At 34.3% G+C, this 18691-nt stretch overlaps 1 protein-coding gene across 1 annotated transcript in view; it reads right to left on the bottom strand.

Annotated features, from left to right (window-relative positions):
• The window catches only part of Rab32 (RAS oncogene family member Rab32), a 59941-nt gene extending 41547 nt beyond the window's left edge, over positions 1 to 18394 (bottom strand). Inside the window, exon 1 of the mRNA XM_072546166.1 lies at positions 18014 to 18394. Within this exon, the coding sequence (XP_072402267.1) occupies positions 18014 to 18250 (237 nt within the window). The 5' untranslated portion in view covers positions 18251 to 18394. The remainder of the gene's footprint in view (positions 1 to 18013) is intronic.
• Positions 18395 to 18691: the final 297 nt, after the last annotated feature.

The following is an 18691-nucleotide window of genomic DNA, read 5'->3' as shown; positions in this document are numbered from 1 at the left end:
TACACCACATCTCTACCTCAGTCTTGGCCTACCCCTCCTATTTTCTACAAGTATTGACAGTAGGGTTTCCCTGGAGGAATAGTTTTTATTCGCTATTGGCATATGTTCTGTCTTCCTCCTCCTAAGTGCCTTCTCTGTTGAGGTTGGCGATCAATATTGCAAATTTCTCTTTGTTCTGGGCTTGATGAATTAATTCATTTCCTCTTGTGTGGGTCCAATCTCTGATGTTTCGTAGCCAGGATTTTTTCTTTCGTCCTATGCCCCTTTTACCTTCAATCTTGCCTTCTAATATTACCTGGAGCTGCTCAAATTCCCTATGGCGCATTATGTGTCCTAGATATGACGTCTTTCTAATTTTGATAGTATTGACCAGATGAGGGCGTGTGTTCATTGGTCTCAGTACTACTTCATTCGTAGTTCTGCTGGTCCAGCTTATTCTTAGCATTCGGCGGTACATCCACATTTCAAATTAATTTAATTTGTTGACGTCATACTGTTTTCGTGTCCAGGTCTTACAGCCATATAGTAATAGAGACTAGAGACCATACATAACACTTTAGTGTTCTCAATCTTATTGAGACTGATAGCTTGGGGTTACAGAGCATTTTACGCATATTCATGAAACCAGATTTTGCTATTTCAATGCGTCTTCTAATTTCTTTTGAGTGGTCTAGTTGACTATTTAGTTCTCTGCCCAGGTATATGAAGTTTTGGGAACTCTGAAGGGTGATACCATTTATTTGTATGTTAGGTGTAACTTGTTCATGGGGTTTTTTGTGGAATACCAGAATTTATGTCCTGTCATCTTAGTCTAATTTTATGATGAATACATCACTGTCATGTGCTATTTCTTTATATTTATTATAGAGCTCAGTGATATACTGCCTTGTCTAGCACCAGTAAGGATCAGTGTCTTATATTATAATTTGTTTGATTATTTGGCTTGTTTCTATTCTTTATATACACAGCCGAGCATAAAATTAGGGTAATTTGAATTTATTTTAGAAATTAATATTCTTTTTTAACTATTTTGGGTTGTAACATAGTTTACTAATGGATTGCTTAAAAAAGATAAGGTAAATTGTTTGTGTAGTGTTGTCACTGTCAGTATATTGCAATGAGCATAAGTTCTCTTGTGGCGGCAAGAATTGCGGCGGCATTAGAAGATGGCCATGGTCATCGCGAAACTGCGAGAAACGTTGGTGTAAGTCTCTCGAGTATGCAAATAGTATGGCGACGGTACCAAGAGACCGATTTGTTTATTTAAAGACCTGGTTTAGGTCGAGGCAGAATTACAAGAGCTGGAGATTGCCGCTTTATCGTTTCTAGTGTTTTGAGAAACCAAGCGGTCATGACAGTTTTCCTTGGAAATGTAAACGTAAGTGAATGGACAGTTAAGAGGTGACTTTATCCTGCTGGTTTATCTTCTTGAACTAGAGTAACTGGACCGCCGCTTTTTCATGAAGACCTAATTGCCAGATTGAATTTTGCAGGAGAACACTTGGCTTGTACAATACAGGATTGGAGTCATGTATTCTTTTCCGATGAATCGAGATTCTATCTTACGAGCTCAAACAAACGTGTTAGAGTGTGGCGATGTCCACGCGTGAGATATGCTCAAGCAAGTGTTGCCTAGCGACTTCCATTTGATGGAAGGGTAGTTATGGCATGGGGCATATATAGCATATCGTTTGACGCTCGCAAGGAGTTAGTCCTTATCGAAAATAGGACATTGACTGAGTGTAGTTGACTAACACAGGTTCTAGAAGACCATGTTTTACCATTTATTTTTATTCTTGGAGACGATGCAACATTTATGCATGATAACGCACGGCCCCACACTACTCGGATAATTACTGAGTATCTTGACGAAGTTCAAATCACACGATTAGTTTGGTCTACTCTTAGTGCAAATATCATTTCCATATAACATGTTTGGAGGGTGATATGAACAGATGTTTACGGATCATGTGCTGACCGCCAGAAATTCTAAAGAGCTTCGCGACATATTAATGCAGTAATAAAAAAATCTTGCGCAGAAAGTGATCCAAAAGCTGATCCAAAGCATGCCTCCTCGTTTGCAAGCTGTTATGACTGCCAGAAGAGGAATACTCGCTACAGAAGTTCTTAAAACCTTCCTTTTGTTTTAACAAAAAACACATTAAATTAAAATTGTCTCTTTTCAATATTTAGTATATCAAAGGAAACTTGTTCATTTTCATTACTTTCAATAAACTTTAAAGGTCAAAAATGTTATTTTCTTCAAGCAATCCGTTAGTAAACTATGTTACAACCGAAAATAGTTATTAAAAATAGAATAATAATTTCTAAAATAAATTCAAATTACAGCAATTCAGTGTATTTGCTCAATGCAACGTAACACTTAGACTAGATTATAGTCTAGTAATACCGTTCTTTTTGTTTCTCTGAAACATTGACCATGAGGGAGCCTGCATATATGTACCTTATATATAACCTTACAGTTATAGTTTTGACCTGTGTTTGTATCTTTAGCTCTGTTTATTTACTTTATGTATCCAGACCGCTTCTTCACATCTTATAATGCTAATGTTTCTCCACTTGAATGGTCCTACCATTGGCTACCATTCAGTCAACGTGAGTGCACCCTTGATTCAAGTCCGTGCTTTGAGTTTTGGACATTTAACCTCTTCTGAATAACCCTATCTTGAGGGGTGCCTTTCCTGACTAAACATGGCATGACGTGAGTCACTATCTTGTTTCTTTTTCTCAATCTCCGCAAAAAATAGGAGTCAGAAAAATTCACTTTAACAAAATATAAATATCAAAGCCTTGGTTCAACACCAAAATCAGAGATTTTTCCTAAATGTTCATTATTTCCTCTCATTTCCATATACTTTGTTTTCTCTTCATTTACTTCCAGCCCATACTCCTTGGCTGTTTTCTCGAGTCTTTTAAAAATTTCTCTTAATTCTGTTGGTCTTCTTCTTATTAGGGCAAGGTCGTCCGCGTATATTACGCATTGATATCTGTGGTGGTATATTGAGCCTTTAGTGTGTATATGGCTTTCCCTTAGAGTTCTTTCCAGTATTAGATTAAAACATACTGCCGATAGCATAAAAAGAGACTATTGACTACAATTCGCCAAGACTTAACACGGTATTTCATTTTTCCCATGCTAAAAACAATGTCTTTTTCGCGGTATTAATTCCTATAACTCTCAACCTCAATATTCAAAATCATTATCTTAATCTAACCCTTGGTAATAATTCCTACTCCCATTTTAACCCCACCTTCAACAAATACAGACACGTCTTACAAAGTGGAAAACAAACTCCCCCTCGACTGTTGTCTGCCGGTAGCAACAAAAGCTTTTCTCTTCACTCGGCGTATGTCACAAACACATATTTTGACACCACTCCCTGATTTTTGTTCTGGTAGCAACGAGGCGTAAATACCGCGAATTCTTTTTTTCTGTTGAATCGCATAGACAAAAGATGCAGAGTGCTCAGATCTCTGATATTCGTAATCGTGCATGATACACGTGACATTTCGATATTCTAGTTAACAAAAAACAGTACCGCAGACACGTGTGTAGAAACATCTGATCCGACTAAAGACAGCTCCCCTCGTACAAGAAATAACCGCGTATGAATATCGCGAATGGAATACCGCGAATGTGTATAACAGTGATATTGGTAAACTTTTTTATAAACTTGATTGGATATAATCTGTATACCGTTTATTATCTTCCCTAATTATTTTGAACCAGCCCTGTTTAATATAGTTCTTATACTCTGAAATTATAATAATAATTAGATTAATATTAGATTAATAATTAGAGAATAAAGACCAAGATAGAGGCCTTTAGCCCCTAAGGGCTCTTGACTTCGATAGTCTTGATTAGTTTTTGCCACTTTTTACGGTGCTTCACTTGTTCTTTCCAGACTCTTGTTCCCATTTCTTCAATATCGATCCGGACGGCATGAAACCACTTCCTTCGTGGTCTTCCTCTTCTTTTCTTTCCTTGTTCTCCTGATTACAGGACTCGAAGGAAGTTTATTTATTTTGATAGTCATAAACATGTCCCATCTATCTAACTCTCGATGCCCTGATTTTCTGCGTTATTTTGAGTGCCTTATAAATCTCCATTAGTTCCTGGTTTCACATGCATACAAAACTGTTTTTTTGCCTTCAACAATGCGTTTAATGATCCTTCTGCTTTCAACAACCTGTTATCTATTTTCCCTCTTCGCATCCTCTATTTGTAACTTTAGCACCAAGGTACTCAAATTCTGCTAAGTTGTAAACTATAATCCACTCTGCAAGACATTGGATGCATATCGAATAAATGCAAGGATATAACGGAAAATGTTAAGGTATATTATGGAGATAAATAAAAAGAGATGTAGAAGAAAACAAAGTGAAAAACGATATAGCAAACTAGGATTTGAAAAATTCCAGTTTGTTGTATCCTAATATTGCTGTATGCTATATTGAAAAGAAAAAACAACAATGGAGATAAATGGATAAAAATAATAGAAGAATCAATAAACAAATTAGATACATAATGCTAAAAGATTCAAAGAAAAGAATCGAAATTACAAAAGAGGATGGGAAGATGAACGATAATTATAACTACGTACAAATAATATAGAAGGATGCAAGTAAGAGGAAGTAAACTAAAAATAATTATAAATATTACAACAAACGGTAAATTTTAAATATTAATAAAACTCTAGAATATTAAACACGAACCTTGAATCTTCAAATTAAATAAAGCTGTATATATTAGAAAAATGTTTTATGATATGTATTAATAATCCAACTCATCTATATAGACAATTTATTATTTATTGTCACAACTAAAATACCAAATTGATTATAAAACTATAAAAAATATTTTATTTAAAAATAACGACTACGAATGGATGATACACTGTGGAACAATTAAGCAGACATTTAAAAAATAAATTATTGATATAACTAAAGGAAGACTCTAAAACCCCAATAACCATTTAATTCGTACTCCAAGGTTTACCTGATGCTGTTTTCAACTTTCCACGGATCAATAAACGGTCTACTAAAAAAGTTCTGTCTCTACAGTTGTTTTCACATCAGTATAGAGTGATCATTTTCCTGATATCTCTATAACCGTAGTCGTAGGGATTTATTAAATTGTTTTGATTTATTAACATACATTATTATATGTTTACATTTAATGACATAAGTTCAAGACATAAAAGACCTTAAAACATGGCTGATGTCTATAAGATCGAGGCCAAGTAATTCGACTTTCAAATTGATTTTACGAGCCATTGCTAGTTGGAAACATTTACCGGTTAAGATCATTCATAACTTTTATTTCACAATTTTTTGAAAACGATTTCCGTGAAACGTCAAAGCAAATATAAAATGTAATTGTTATTATAATCAATTGGGGCTGTATTACATACAAAAATATTTATGTTTAATGTCACAATAAGACAGTTTCAGAACCTTTTTAAACACCCCATGTTAAATCTCATAAGAAAACGCTAAGGTCTATTATGGTCATTCTTGTAGCAATGAGCGAGTTTTTGAGATTGACGGTGTGTAAATACATCGCGATCATAAAAGCGCCGATATTTCATTTTTAACGAGCTTTTTGGTAAATTGTTGTCGACTCAGCGGTTTCCTTTGGAACAAAGAATTCCAATAGTGCCGATTTCGCGGAAAAGTGCCCACTTCCCAAAATGAACGGTACCTGTAACTGCCGCTTATTTTAAATGTCTCATTTGTGCTTCGACTTTCTGTTCAAACGCAACGAACAAAAGTTTATTATTGCCACCATTAGTGTTTATTATTGTTTATTTTTTTGCCAAAAATGCCTTTGTTGTTGAAACGGCACGAATTGTTGCGTTTGTGGAAGACGGTCACATTCAACGGCAAGTCGCAAGAACAGTGGGCGTAAGCCTTTCTACGGTTCAACGAGTGCTTCAACGCTTTCAGGAGACGGGTTTGCTAACCAGACGACCTGGCTGTGGACGAAGAAGAACGACTACGGCACGAGATGACCGCTTCTTGTGTTTCAGGCTTTACGAAACCGGGTCTCAACTGCGGTTATGCATCGAAATCGTCTACAGGAAGTACGAAATCGCAATGTTAGTGTTGCAACAGTCCGGAGAAGACTTCGTTCCTCTGGACTATCTTCTAGGGTAATGGCTACAGGACCGCCACTTCGCAGGGCGCATCGAGTTGCACGATCAATATGCAATACTTGGACGAGGTTACCCTGGTCAGCTAGGTCTCCGGACCTGAATCCCATAGAACATCTATGGGACGATTTGAAAAAACATATTCAAACCCATACACCTCCTCCTAACAACGTACAGGAGCTTAAGGATCTGTTAGTGAGAGAGTGGAATAACATACCACAACATGTAATCCGGAGAAAAATTGAAAGTATGCTTCGTCGTCTGCAAGAAGTTATTAGAGCAAGGGGAGACAATACACGATATTAGTCATTGAAATTTCACTGATGTTTTACCACGTTTTGTATTTTCCATTTTTTTTTTCGTATGTCTGTTTTTCGTTAACACAAAACACGTTAAAACAATTTGGTTTGTTTCCTGCTTTTCCAATAAAAACAATAAAAAAAGCATTTTTTTTTTCTTTCAAAACAAACATTGATGACAAATAAAAAATACATCAGCCTAAAAAAAAGTTATTACTGCACCAGAGGCCAAAATATTCAAGAAACTTGAAATTTTCAAGGTAACCCGGATTTTATGATCGCAAGTATAGGTTATGAACAAATCTATAAAAGCTTAAAACAGGTTTAGAACAGCTAGCAACAGTTCTAAAACATTTATAATGGGTAAAAAAGATCTGAGAACAAGTATCTGTTCTAAGCTCTTCTAGCAATTTCCATGAATGGTTTGGGTTGAACTATCCAGGCGCGTAACCAACACAATTATAATTGCCAGAATGATTTCCAATCTCCGATAGGAGCGGAACTTGAAGAAGATAAAGAAGCTCTTCTGAGCTGTTCTTATTCTGTGTTGAACTGTTCTTAGCTATGATATACTCATTATAAGCTGGGATCGATATGTTTTAAGCTAAATTGTTCTAAGTGTGTCTAAATCTGTTCTGAACTGATTTTAGCTGTTCTAGACCTGTTCAAGCATGCCCTTAATATTACTTCTGAAAAACTCGTTCATCATCATACTAGCTTTACAACCCTATCCATCGCCTTCCTCCGCCAAGCACGTATTCCCATATTTCCATTGTATTCATCAATGTTATCAAGGACCCTTGTCCTGGGTCTTTCTCTTCATCTCTGACCAATTGGTCTATCAAGCAGCGTTTTTCTAGCTGGGTCATTTTATTATATCCACATTACATGCCCTATCCACCTTAAACGTCCTATCTTGGACTCTGAATCTGGTTCCTGGTATATTCTATAAAGTTCGAAGTTGTATCGTGTTTTCTACACTTCACTGTCAGTCACCGCTCATAGATTCGCCTAAATATTTTTCTTTCGAAACATCCTAACATGTTTTCATTTCATTTTGTTAGAGTCCAGGTCCCTGAACCAAATGTTAAGACTGGGCGTATATTGTTTTGTATAGTTTTACCTTTATATTTCTCGATACAATTGAGGATTTAAAAAGAAGCTGTGCTTACCGAAAAGCAGGAACTTGAAATCAGTTAATTATTTAAAAATATAAAGGCTCGGTTATTTGGTCTAACGATGAAAGGCTTTCGTCCTTTAGCTGACCAGTTAGTTATAAGAAATGGCATAGTCCACAGATTTAAAAATGAAATTGGTGGGAAAGAAGTTTTTTAAGGAGAACACTAACAAAGAAAGAAAAGGACAGAATAAATAGCTCAAAGATAAAGTTTTTGAGATGACTCTACAACAAGACAATCACGAATAGTTCCAAATCAAAATATAAGGGATATGACGCAGATACAAGGATCCCAATTTGAAAAAAATAGAAAAGAGACTACTTATGTGGTACGGATATATTAGAAGATGAATGCAAATAGTCTACTACAGAGAACATGAATATAAAGCCCAAGACAGAGGAAAAAAGGTAGACCAAGAAAAAATTGAAATAAAGAGATTTTAGAAGCAATATATAAAAGAAACTTAAAAGATTAAACGTGAACAAATGTAAAGACTACCGATTAGAATGAGAAAACAGTCACAGCCACTGTAAACAAATCGCTAAAGTTATTGTTATAAAGCTTCCACCTTATCACTTTTTCTGGGTTAATCGATTTAGATTTAGATTTGGAATTTTTTTCCAGATATTTGACCCTCTTTAATTTTTGTTTTACTAAAATACTTTCCTTATCTTCTGCGATTGTAGAAGTGTAAGTGCATATTCTTCCTCTTTTTTGAGTACCGTGTCCAAATTAAGCGTGGGTAGCTTCCATGACTATTTGTCGATATTGTTCTCGATGTTGTGTGGCATGTAACAATTCATCTGCTAATAAGCCAATCCATTGATGAAGGTTTCTGAGCCATGAATATTTCTTCCTACCGATTCCTCTTTTTTCCTTAAGTTGAGTTGTTGAGTAATAACTGCAGTATACAGCTGCTACCTCTCATTATATGCCCCAGATATTCAAGTTTTCTCTTTTTTATCATCTTTGTCAAGTCACCTTCGCCTTGACCTATTCTGTTTAAGATTTCTATGTTTAAGATGCCTTGAACCCATGATATTTTAAACATTTTAAGATATTCTGGATATTTAAAAGGATTAACTTTTGTAATCGACTCATTATTGACAATTAGTTGCGTAGGGACAACGTCTTGTTTAGTATTCACAAGTAATTTTATCTTTGATGTAATTATGCAAAGTACGTTATTGGAGCTTCTTTACTGACCCGATCATAAGTAATTGAAGATCTTTAATACTTTGAGCCATGATCGCTGTGTTATCTACATATCTAATGTTGTTAACAATTTCTCCCCCAATTCGAACTCCACATTGCCTTTCCAAGGCTTCGTTAAATATTATTTCTGAGTACACGTTAAACAAACTTGGGGATAATACACAACCTGGTCTGTCTAACACCTCTTTGTTATTATTAGTAACATCTCGTTAAATATTATTTCTGAGTTCACGTTAAACAAAGTTGGGGATAACACACAACCTTGTCTAACACCTTTTTGAATTAAAATTGTGTCTGTTTCTTAACCGTTTACCAGAACAGAAGCTTCTTGATTCTGATATAACTGTTATAAAAGTATCAGATCTCTATCATCTATTTCAATCATTTCTAGATACTCAAACAGCCTATCATGTTGGACCTTATCAAACGCCTTTTCAAAATCTATAAAGCAGACGTAAATTGGTTTCTGTACGTTCCATGATCTTTAAAGTAATGTTTAAAGCTTCCCTTGTTCCCAATTCCTCTCTGGAGCCGAATTGTTTGTTTCTTCACATGTCTGCTTAATTCTATTAAGAATATCTTAAGAAGCAGTATGAAGGAGTGACTCATAAGACTAATTAGTTTAAAGTATTTGTAGTAGTAAAGTATGTCTAGCATTATTCCAGTTTCGTATATGTCGTTATAAATGTTTGTTATAAATGTTAAGTGAATATTAGGATGAGCTTTTCAGTGACTTAAAACCTAGTTGATCAAGAACAGACCAAATTTTTGCGCTAAGTCAAATAAGACGCATATGTCGACAACTTCTTTTTAACTTTAAACAAGTTAATATTGTATGAAGTCTGATTCTTCTTTTTCTTTTTATATAGATATGACTCTGTCTGTTTTTCAATGTGTCTCCAGTAAGTTGTCGTTCCAACCTTTTTGTGGTCTTCCTACTGATCGTCTTACTATTGGGGAACCGTCTCTTGCCGTCCTTACGACTCTATTTATTGTCATTCGGCTTATATGATCCTTCCATTCTACTCTTCCAGTTCTTGATGTTGTTTTCCACGTTGCATCTTCGTCGAATATCTTTACTTCTAGCTCTGTCCCATAGTGTCTTACCATCCATTTTTCTAAGTGTTTTCATCTCTGCTGTTTCTAACATCCTTTTTATCCTCTCTGTGTCAGGTCTTGTTTCTGCCGCGTATGTCATTATTGGTCTGATGACTGTTTTGAAAATTCTGCCTTTCGTTTCTTTCCCGATATTTTTATTTCTCCATATTTTTTCATTTAGGCAGCCTGCGGCTCTGTTTGCTCTATTCATTTGATCTTTTGCTGTATTCATGTGATGCCTAGATATTTAAACTCCATCACTTGTTGTATTATCTGACCTTCCAGCTACAATTTACATCTTGGTAAATTTGCTATTGTAACCATGCATTTTGTCTTTTTTGGGGAAATTAACATGTTAAATTTTCTGGCGGTTATATTATATTGGTGCAGCATACGTTGTAAATCATCTTCACTTTGAGCAGTATTGCGTCGTCTGCATAGCAGATTATTTTAAGTTGTTTTTCTTCCATTTGGTATCTCCCTGTCTTATCTTATTGCCAGCTTCAATTGGGTTGGTTAATTCGTCTTCTACTTTTACTTTTATTTTGTTGTTTTGGTAGATATTTTCGATCTTTTTGATTATTCCTAGAGGCATCTCTCTTGCGTTCAGTAAGTGGATAATGTCTTTTAATTTGACCCGGTCAAATGCCTTCTTAAGTTCCACGAAACATAGATATGCCGATTTGTTGGATTCAAATGATTTCTCTTGTACTTGTCTCATTATAAATATAGCGTCGGTGCATGATCTTCCCGACTTAAAACCTTGTTGTTCTTCTGCTAGTATTATAATTTCATTCAGTTTATTTGTTATCACTTTGGTTGCTAATTTTAGTGTTGTGTTTAATAAATTAATTCCTCTGTAATTTTCCGGGTTCGATTTGTCTCCCTTTTTAAAAAAAGTTATTAGGATACTTGATCTCCATTCTTGGGGAATTCTGTTTTGTTCTATTATTTTTTGGATTAGTCTTAATAGTTGTTTGGTCAGATCTGGTCCTTCGTACTTAAAAGTTTGTTCGGTATTCTGTTCTCTCCTGGTGATTTTCTATTTTTGAATTTACTTAATGCTTTTTTATCTCTTCCTCCTCAATATTTATTTCTTCGTTTGTCGTCACCTCTGGTGTTGGTGGTTCATTATCGTCACCTTTAGCAAATAGGGATTGAAAGTAGTCTACCCATGTTTCCTTCTGAATGTGTTTCGTTTTTATTAGTTCGTTCATATCTTTTCTTTGTCCTCTGATCATTCTCCATATTTCTTTTTGTGTCGTTCTAATATTTCATTCCCAGCGATTTTCTCTGATATTCTTTTCCTGTATAAGTATTCCGTGGATTCCGTATTTAGTCCGTTGACTTTGATTTTTGTTTGTTGGCGCCGCTCTCTTTCCGCCTTTGAGTGGGAAGTATTTCAGAATGATTATTATTTTGTATAATACTAGGCTATGGTCGCTACCTACATCTGCTGAGTTGAGGCATCTTACGTCGATTATTTTCGATGGATGTATATCTCTGTTGGTTAGAACATATTCTATCATAGATTTTTGTCCACGGGTGTTATTAAATGTATATTAGTGTTGGTCTTTGTGGTCAAAAAATGTATTGTTTATTCTTAGTTCGTTATTCGTGAAGAAGTTGATCATCAGTTCTCCATTTTCGTTTTTAACATTTTCGTTATGTTTTTGTTTAATGCCGGGTATTACTTGATTGCCTATTCGAGCGTTAAAAGCCCCCAACATTATCATCTGCCCTCGGACTTGATCTACTACTTGTTGTAATTAGTCATAAAATGCTTCCCTTGTTGTTTGAGGCTTGTTATTTTCTGGGCCGTATACTCTGATGATGTTCACGTCTTCCTTCTGTATGAAGTCATGGACGAATTTAACACCCCCGGCCAACTAAGTTTGAAGGAAAATATGGACAATCTCCAAAACAGATGAATAGCTTATTCTCATTTGGATCTTGAGAGAAATATTTGGTGACATCCGATATGTCTCATAAAAATAAGAAGACTAAGATGAGCAGGACATTTAACACTATCTAGCTCGAAGATAATGGTAGGAAAGTTGCTACGACAAACTAAACAGATGGAAACTAAATGGGCACAAAGCTTGGAAAAGTCTACTTTATTACTATTGAATTTAAATATAAGTACAAGGCCTTAGTCGCATAAAAAAGAAAGAAATTTTAGAAAGATCGCAACAAAAGTACGGAAATTATATAGAAATTTAGAAATACCTAAATAAATTATTAATATAACAAAAACAAAAAATTATGAAAATAAAAAAGTTTATATACAATACTTATAGTGGTGACCTAATTACTGCATGCCACCTTCTAGCTAGTTAATATTAGCGAAAATATTAATAATAGTTTGCCAATAAGAATCGCAGATTGCCACGGTAAAAGGTTTGAAAACGTATTATAAGGTTTCAAAACCAGCCGCTCGAAGTGCGTTGACACTATTTTCTGTGGCTTCTGATGTAACCGGATCTTACAGTGAAATGAAATGCGACCCTTGAATATCTTTTACTAGCTCAAGTAATATATAACAATTTTGAATTAATTATGAACTACTAAAAAAATAGTAACTTCGTATTTTCTAATTCAGAGCAGTGTACTGAACAGATGCCATATTTAAGATAATAGGTAGGTATAGTAAAAAGAACGTAAACTAAAGGAAAGAATTATTTTAGGCAGGGAGATAACTATAGAAACTTGTAATATGAAAATAGTCAGAGATAGCACAGGAAAAGTACTAATGGACAGACAAGGTCCATTAGAGAGTAGAGATCCACAATCAAAGGTGTAACAGATAACATAATGAACTGGCTAAATTGCCCAAGAAGAAATATGCAAAGAAAAAGATAGTGTGATATTGAGATACCTTCGTAAATTTTTAATAGTTTTTTATAAATTTAAAAAAGTTAAATCGAAATTTAAGAAACTTAAGATAATAACTTAAAATATTTCGAAGTGATTTTAGTATTAATTTGGATTATTTTTTTACATTTCCCGCATACTTCCTGTGATTAATCAGCCCAAGCTGATACATTATAAGAATCTACTTATTACAATATTCGTATCCAAGCTTCAATCTAGACACCCATGACTTAGACAGAAAATCATTGTTTATGTCAGAAAATTTAGATTATCTACGTATTTCTTTTATTGTTAGTATTGATTTATAAAAATGCCTCATCAATTTTCTAGTGAAGAATATGCTAATATTATCGTTATTCATAGATTTTGTGATGGAAATGGGCTAGCTGCAAGAAAAGAGTACTTTAGATATTTTCCTGGTCATAGATGACCAACTAACAGTTAAGTGTTTAATTATAAGCGAACGCATGGCAATAACAGTTTAGTATTTAGTTATAAACGAATGCATGGAACCGCATTCATGCATGACCGAATATGTCACAAACTGGACATAGACGTTACTGATACACAATTTGGTTTTCGCAAAGGCCTAGAAACGCGTGAAGCTCTTTTTTCACTTAATATACTGATACAAAGATGCCTGGACGACAATCAAGATATATACGTATGTATATAAAGCATTCGATAAAGTACGACATAAACAATTAATGAATGTCCTGAAATCAAAGATGATTGACTACAACGATCTCAGGATCATATCAAATTTATTTCGAGCTGTGGGTGTATATAGGAATTTTGAAAATATCGTGGACAGAACACGTCACAAACAAAGAGGTTCTGAGAAGGTTGCATAAAGAAATAGAAATTATAAATATAATTAAAACAAGAAAATTGGAATATCTCGGACATATTACACGTGGAGAGAAATACACCTTGCTCCAACTGATTATGCAGGAAAAGATTCAAGGAACGAGAAGCATAGGGAGGCGTAGAATGTCATGGCTGCGCAACCTGACAGAGTGGTACGGATGTACATCAAATGAACTTTTCAGAGCAGCCGTCTCAAAAGTCCGAATAGCTATGATGATTGCCGACCTCCGCCGCGGAGATGGCACTTGAAGAAGAAGAAGAATGCATGGACGGTTTCCTACCGTAGCATTGAACGAACGTCATGAAAGGAGGCAATTGTAATGGAGGACTATATGGAACAAGTACAGAGATTGAAGGATGGGGATAATATTCCTAGAATAACTTTTAGTAGACGGATCTTACAGAACCTGCACATATTAAATAAATGCCTGTTTACAGACGAAGCTCTATTTATGCGTGACGGTGTCTTCAATCCAAGAAATTTTCGTACCTGGACAACAGAAAATCTCATTCTTAGTAGAATATATAGACAAATTCTCAGCATAAGTTTTCCAATAATATATTATGGTACGTTGTGTTCGATAAAAAATTAATTGGACCCTACATTTTACCAGCGTTACTAACTGGTGAACTGTACTTGGAATTTTTGTCAAATATGCTGCCACTTTTACTACATGATGAAAATCAGCAGTATTCATAAAAAATTTCTAAATGATAATTTTGATAATACATGAATCGGCCGGGGCCTTCACTTTATAACTGGCCTTCAAGATCCCCTGATTTTAATCCAGTAGATCTGGGGTCATTTAAAATTACAAGTGTATTTTCCATCGAAAATAATAGACGTAAGATGCCTCAACTCAGCAGATGTAGGTAGCAACCATAGCCTAGTATTATGTAAAATAAGAATCATCGTGAAATACTTCACACCCAAAAGAACGGCGGCAACACAAACAAAAATTAAAGTGGCAGGACTAAATACGGAATCCACGGAATACGTATACAGAAAAAGAATATCAGAGAAGATCGCTGTGAATAAAATATTAGAAAACGAAAATATCGAGGAAAGCTGGAAAAAACTCAAAAATAACATAATTACCGCAGCAACAGAATCACTTGGAGAGAGGAAAGTAACGAACACTAACATACATAAAAAAAACGCCAAGTGAAGACAAAATTTTAAGAAAAGAAGGAAGCCTTTTTACAATACATAACACAACAAACACAACAGGCATATAACCACTATAAACGAATCATAAATGAAACGAATACTTTAGTTAGACGAATAAAAAGGGAACACTGGCAGAGCTTCTTAAAACAGATGGAACACGACTTTTACGGAAACACACAAAAAGAAATATGGAGAACGATCAGAGGACAACAAAAAGAGATGAACGAACTGATAAAAATGAAACACATTCAAAAGGAAACATGGGTAGATTTTTTTCGATCCCTATTTGCCAAAGGTGACGATAATTAACCACCAACACTAGAAGTGACGACAAACGAAAACGAAGAAATAAATATTGAGGAAAACGAGGTAAAGGAACCATTAAGGAAATTAAAAAATAGAAAGTAACCAGGAGAGGACAAAATACCAAACGAACTCCTAAAGTACGGAGGACCAAATCTAACCAGACAACTATTAAAACTAATCCAAAATTATTTTATTATATAATTATAATTATTATACACAATATATATTGTGTATAATATTAATTTATTATACACAATACTAACGTTAACAGCAAAAGTGATAACAAATAAACTGAATGAAATTATAACACTAACAGAAGAACAACAAAGTTTTAGGTCGGGAAGATCATGCACCGACGCTATATTTGTAATGAGGCAAGTGCAAGAGAACTCATTAGAATACCACAAACCGGCACATCTATGTTTCGTGGACCTTAAGAAGGCATTTGACCGGGTTAAATTAAAGTACGGTATTCACTTGTACGCAAGAGAGATAGATACCTCTAGGAATAATCAAAACGATCGAAAATATCTTCCAAAACAACACAATAAAATTCAAAGTAGAATAAGAACTAACCGACCCTATTGAAGCTGGCAATGGGATAAAAGAGGAAGATTTACTGAGTCTTCTATTGTTTAACCTGATTATGGATGAAATAATAAAAAAAGTAAGAACCAAAAAAGGATACCAAATGGGAGAAAACCAACTTAAAATAATCTGCTATGCCGACAAAGCAATACTACTCTCTCAAAGTGAAGATGATTTACAACGTATGCTGCACCAATTTAATATAACCGCCGCAAAACTTAACATGCTAATTTTCCCTAAAAAAGACAAAATGTATGGTTATAACATCAAATTTACTAAGATATAAATTGAAGCTGGAAGTTCAGATAATAGAACAAGTAATGGAGATTAAATATCTAGGCATTTCATTATCTAGCTACGGAAAGCTCAAAATTGAAGTGGAATATCAAGTGAATAGAGCAAACAGAGCCGCAGGTTGCCTGAATGAAACAATATGGAGAAATAAAAATATCAGGAAAGAAATGAAAGGCGAATTTACAAAACAGTCATCAGACCAATAATGATATACGCGGCAGAAACACAACCTGATACAGAGAGGACAAAAAGAATGTTAGAAACAGCTGAGATGAAAACATTTAGAAAAATTAATCGTAGAACACTATGGGACAGAGCTAAAAGTACAGATATTCTACGTAACTGCAACATAGAGAACATCAAGAACTTTGTAAGAAATGGAAGAGTAGAATGGAACGATCATATAAGTCGAATGACAACAAATAGAGTCGTAAAGACGGTAAGAGACGGTTCCCCAATAGGAAGACGATCAGTAGAAATACCACGAAAACGATGGAACAACTTACTGGAGGCGCATTGAAAAGCAGACATGTCAGTGAGTAATGTCTACATAAAAACAAGAAGAAGAAGAACAGAAAATGAACTTCGCGAGCTCGCGAACGTGTCGGAGAGTGACGAATACAAATCGCTGGCCCATAATTGTTTTTTATAATATGGTAAACATTTCTGCCTACAACGCGTTTGTTTTATGGACATCAATAAATCCCCAATAGAATACCAATAAACTGAAAAAACAAAGAATTTTTTTTTGAGGAATTTGGAAAAACACTGGTGAAACCACTTATCGTTTCCAGGATAAATATACCAAGAACTAAATACTCACAAGGACTGGTAAAAAGGACACGAACAGAAACGAGTAGACAAGATGGAAATTCTATTGAACCGTCTATGGACAGTCTAACTCCGCCTGCTAAACGAACACGCTTTAAATTTTGATCTAAAACCGATTCCAAGACTAATGGTTTTATGTTGTACATGTCATAAACATATTTATACAACCTATTCTTTTTATTATTGTCCCAGTTGTAAACTGAATTAAATTTTGTAGATATTTTTTCTGGTTTTTAAGGTTTTTCTGGTTAATGAAAGAAAAAAGTACCTTTTATTTTTGTTAATAAGGTTTAATTTACATTAACAACATAATTTTTGTTTAATTAACCATAATTTTTTGTTAATAAAGTTTTGTTTAGCACCATTAGCTTATTTTATTTCGATTAAGGAGCGTAAACCATAGTTGGGTCATGTTGACCTGAACAGTACATTCGTGTAGTTAACTCAAACAGGACAACAGAGTTAAGTATTTCCGTTTCCAATTGAAACAACCTGTATTAAGTAAAGTATACTTCCTTGCTAAAATCACTATGATAAACAATCCACTGAGAAAGAGAAGAAGGGAACTACCTTCGCTAATATCAGAACGGTATGGACGAAGATGTCTGAGAGATTGGAGTGAAGATATGGAAAATAGAAATATTCAATAAGAAAGAATGGAAGGATGTTTTGAGGCAGGTCAAAATTCACGAAGGGCTGTAAAGCTATCTAATAATAATAAAACAAGGTGGACCACAGTAGCACACTATAGCAAGCAGTGTATTTTCTATTTAAACCCTTAACCCCATGTCAGAGCTGCAAACAACGCTATTTAAACCATCATCAAAATATAAAAACCGTTATCATATCGGTCAAATTGAGCGGTAAAACCTTTTAGTTTGACATACAACTGATGTTTGCTAAATAATTAGATAAGAAATTATATAGTTTAATAATAAACTTTTTACATTATTTTATTCTTATAGTTTACTATGTTATGGTTAAAAATAGAGATAAAAAGTAATGGCGACGTTGCAGCCATTGCAGTCAGTATATGCAACATAATATCTAAGGTCACCAATAATTATCAATATTTATTAATGTAAAGCAATATTTTAAAGTTAAAAATGGTACCATTTTTGTTGTCTTCTGTTTAAACTTAGACCATACGACATTGTTGTTATGATTACCACATTGATTAGAATCATTTGAAGACGTTAACACACGAAATCCACTGCCACTATCATCACAAAACACACTGTGATTTTTTTCGATTGGAGAACGATATCGTTCTCTCCTTTTAGTTCTTTCTCTCCTGGTTCTTCTGCTATTCTTAGGTGTACTTGTTCTGCTGCTATCCATAGTAAGCATTTTTAAGCTTCGTTCTGTTCAACGCACAGGTTTTTAATGATTGCTCCAACCACTCTCACTTATAATACTGTATTTTATATTATTTTGATAAGGGATATTGCAAATAAGGTTCGGTGAACCTTTTATCGTTTGTGATACTTGAATGTTCAGTGGAAAACTAAAAACTTTTGTACTTTCTTATAATATTCTAACAGCAGTTGGTCATGTGCGGTTTTTAAATGCGTCTTTATACAAATACTAATTTGTTACTGTCAAGAAACTATATGTACATACTGATAATCTGTGGAATATAACTAATGGATTTTTAGATACAAAAATAATTTGTCAATATACCTAATTTAACTCTAGATTTAAGATATATATATATATATATATATATATATACATATATATATACATATATATATACATATATATATATATATATATATATATATATAT

The sequence above is a fragment of the Diabrotica undecimpunctata genome, chromosome 10 (genome assembly GCF_040954645.1).
Source record: "Diabrotica undecimpunctata isolate CICGRU chromosome 10, icDiaUnde3, whole genome shotgun sequence".
NCBI lineage: Eukaryota > Metazoa > Arthropoda > Insecta > Coleoptera > Chrysomelidae > Diabrotica > Diabrotica undecimpunctata.
The sequence above is the reverse complement of the archived record's forward strand: the minus strand, read 5'-3'. Positions and strand labels throughout refer to the sequence as shown.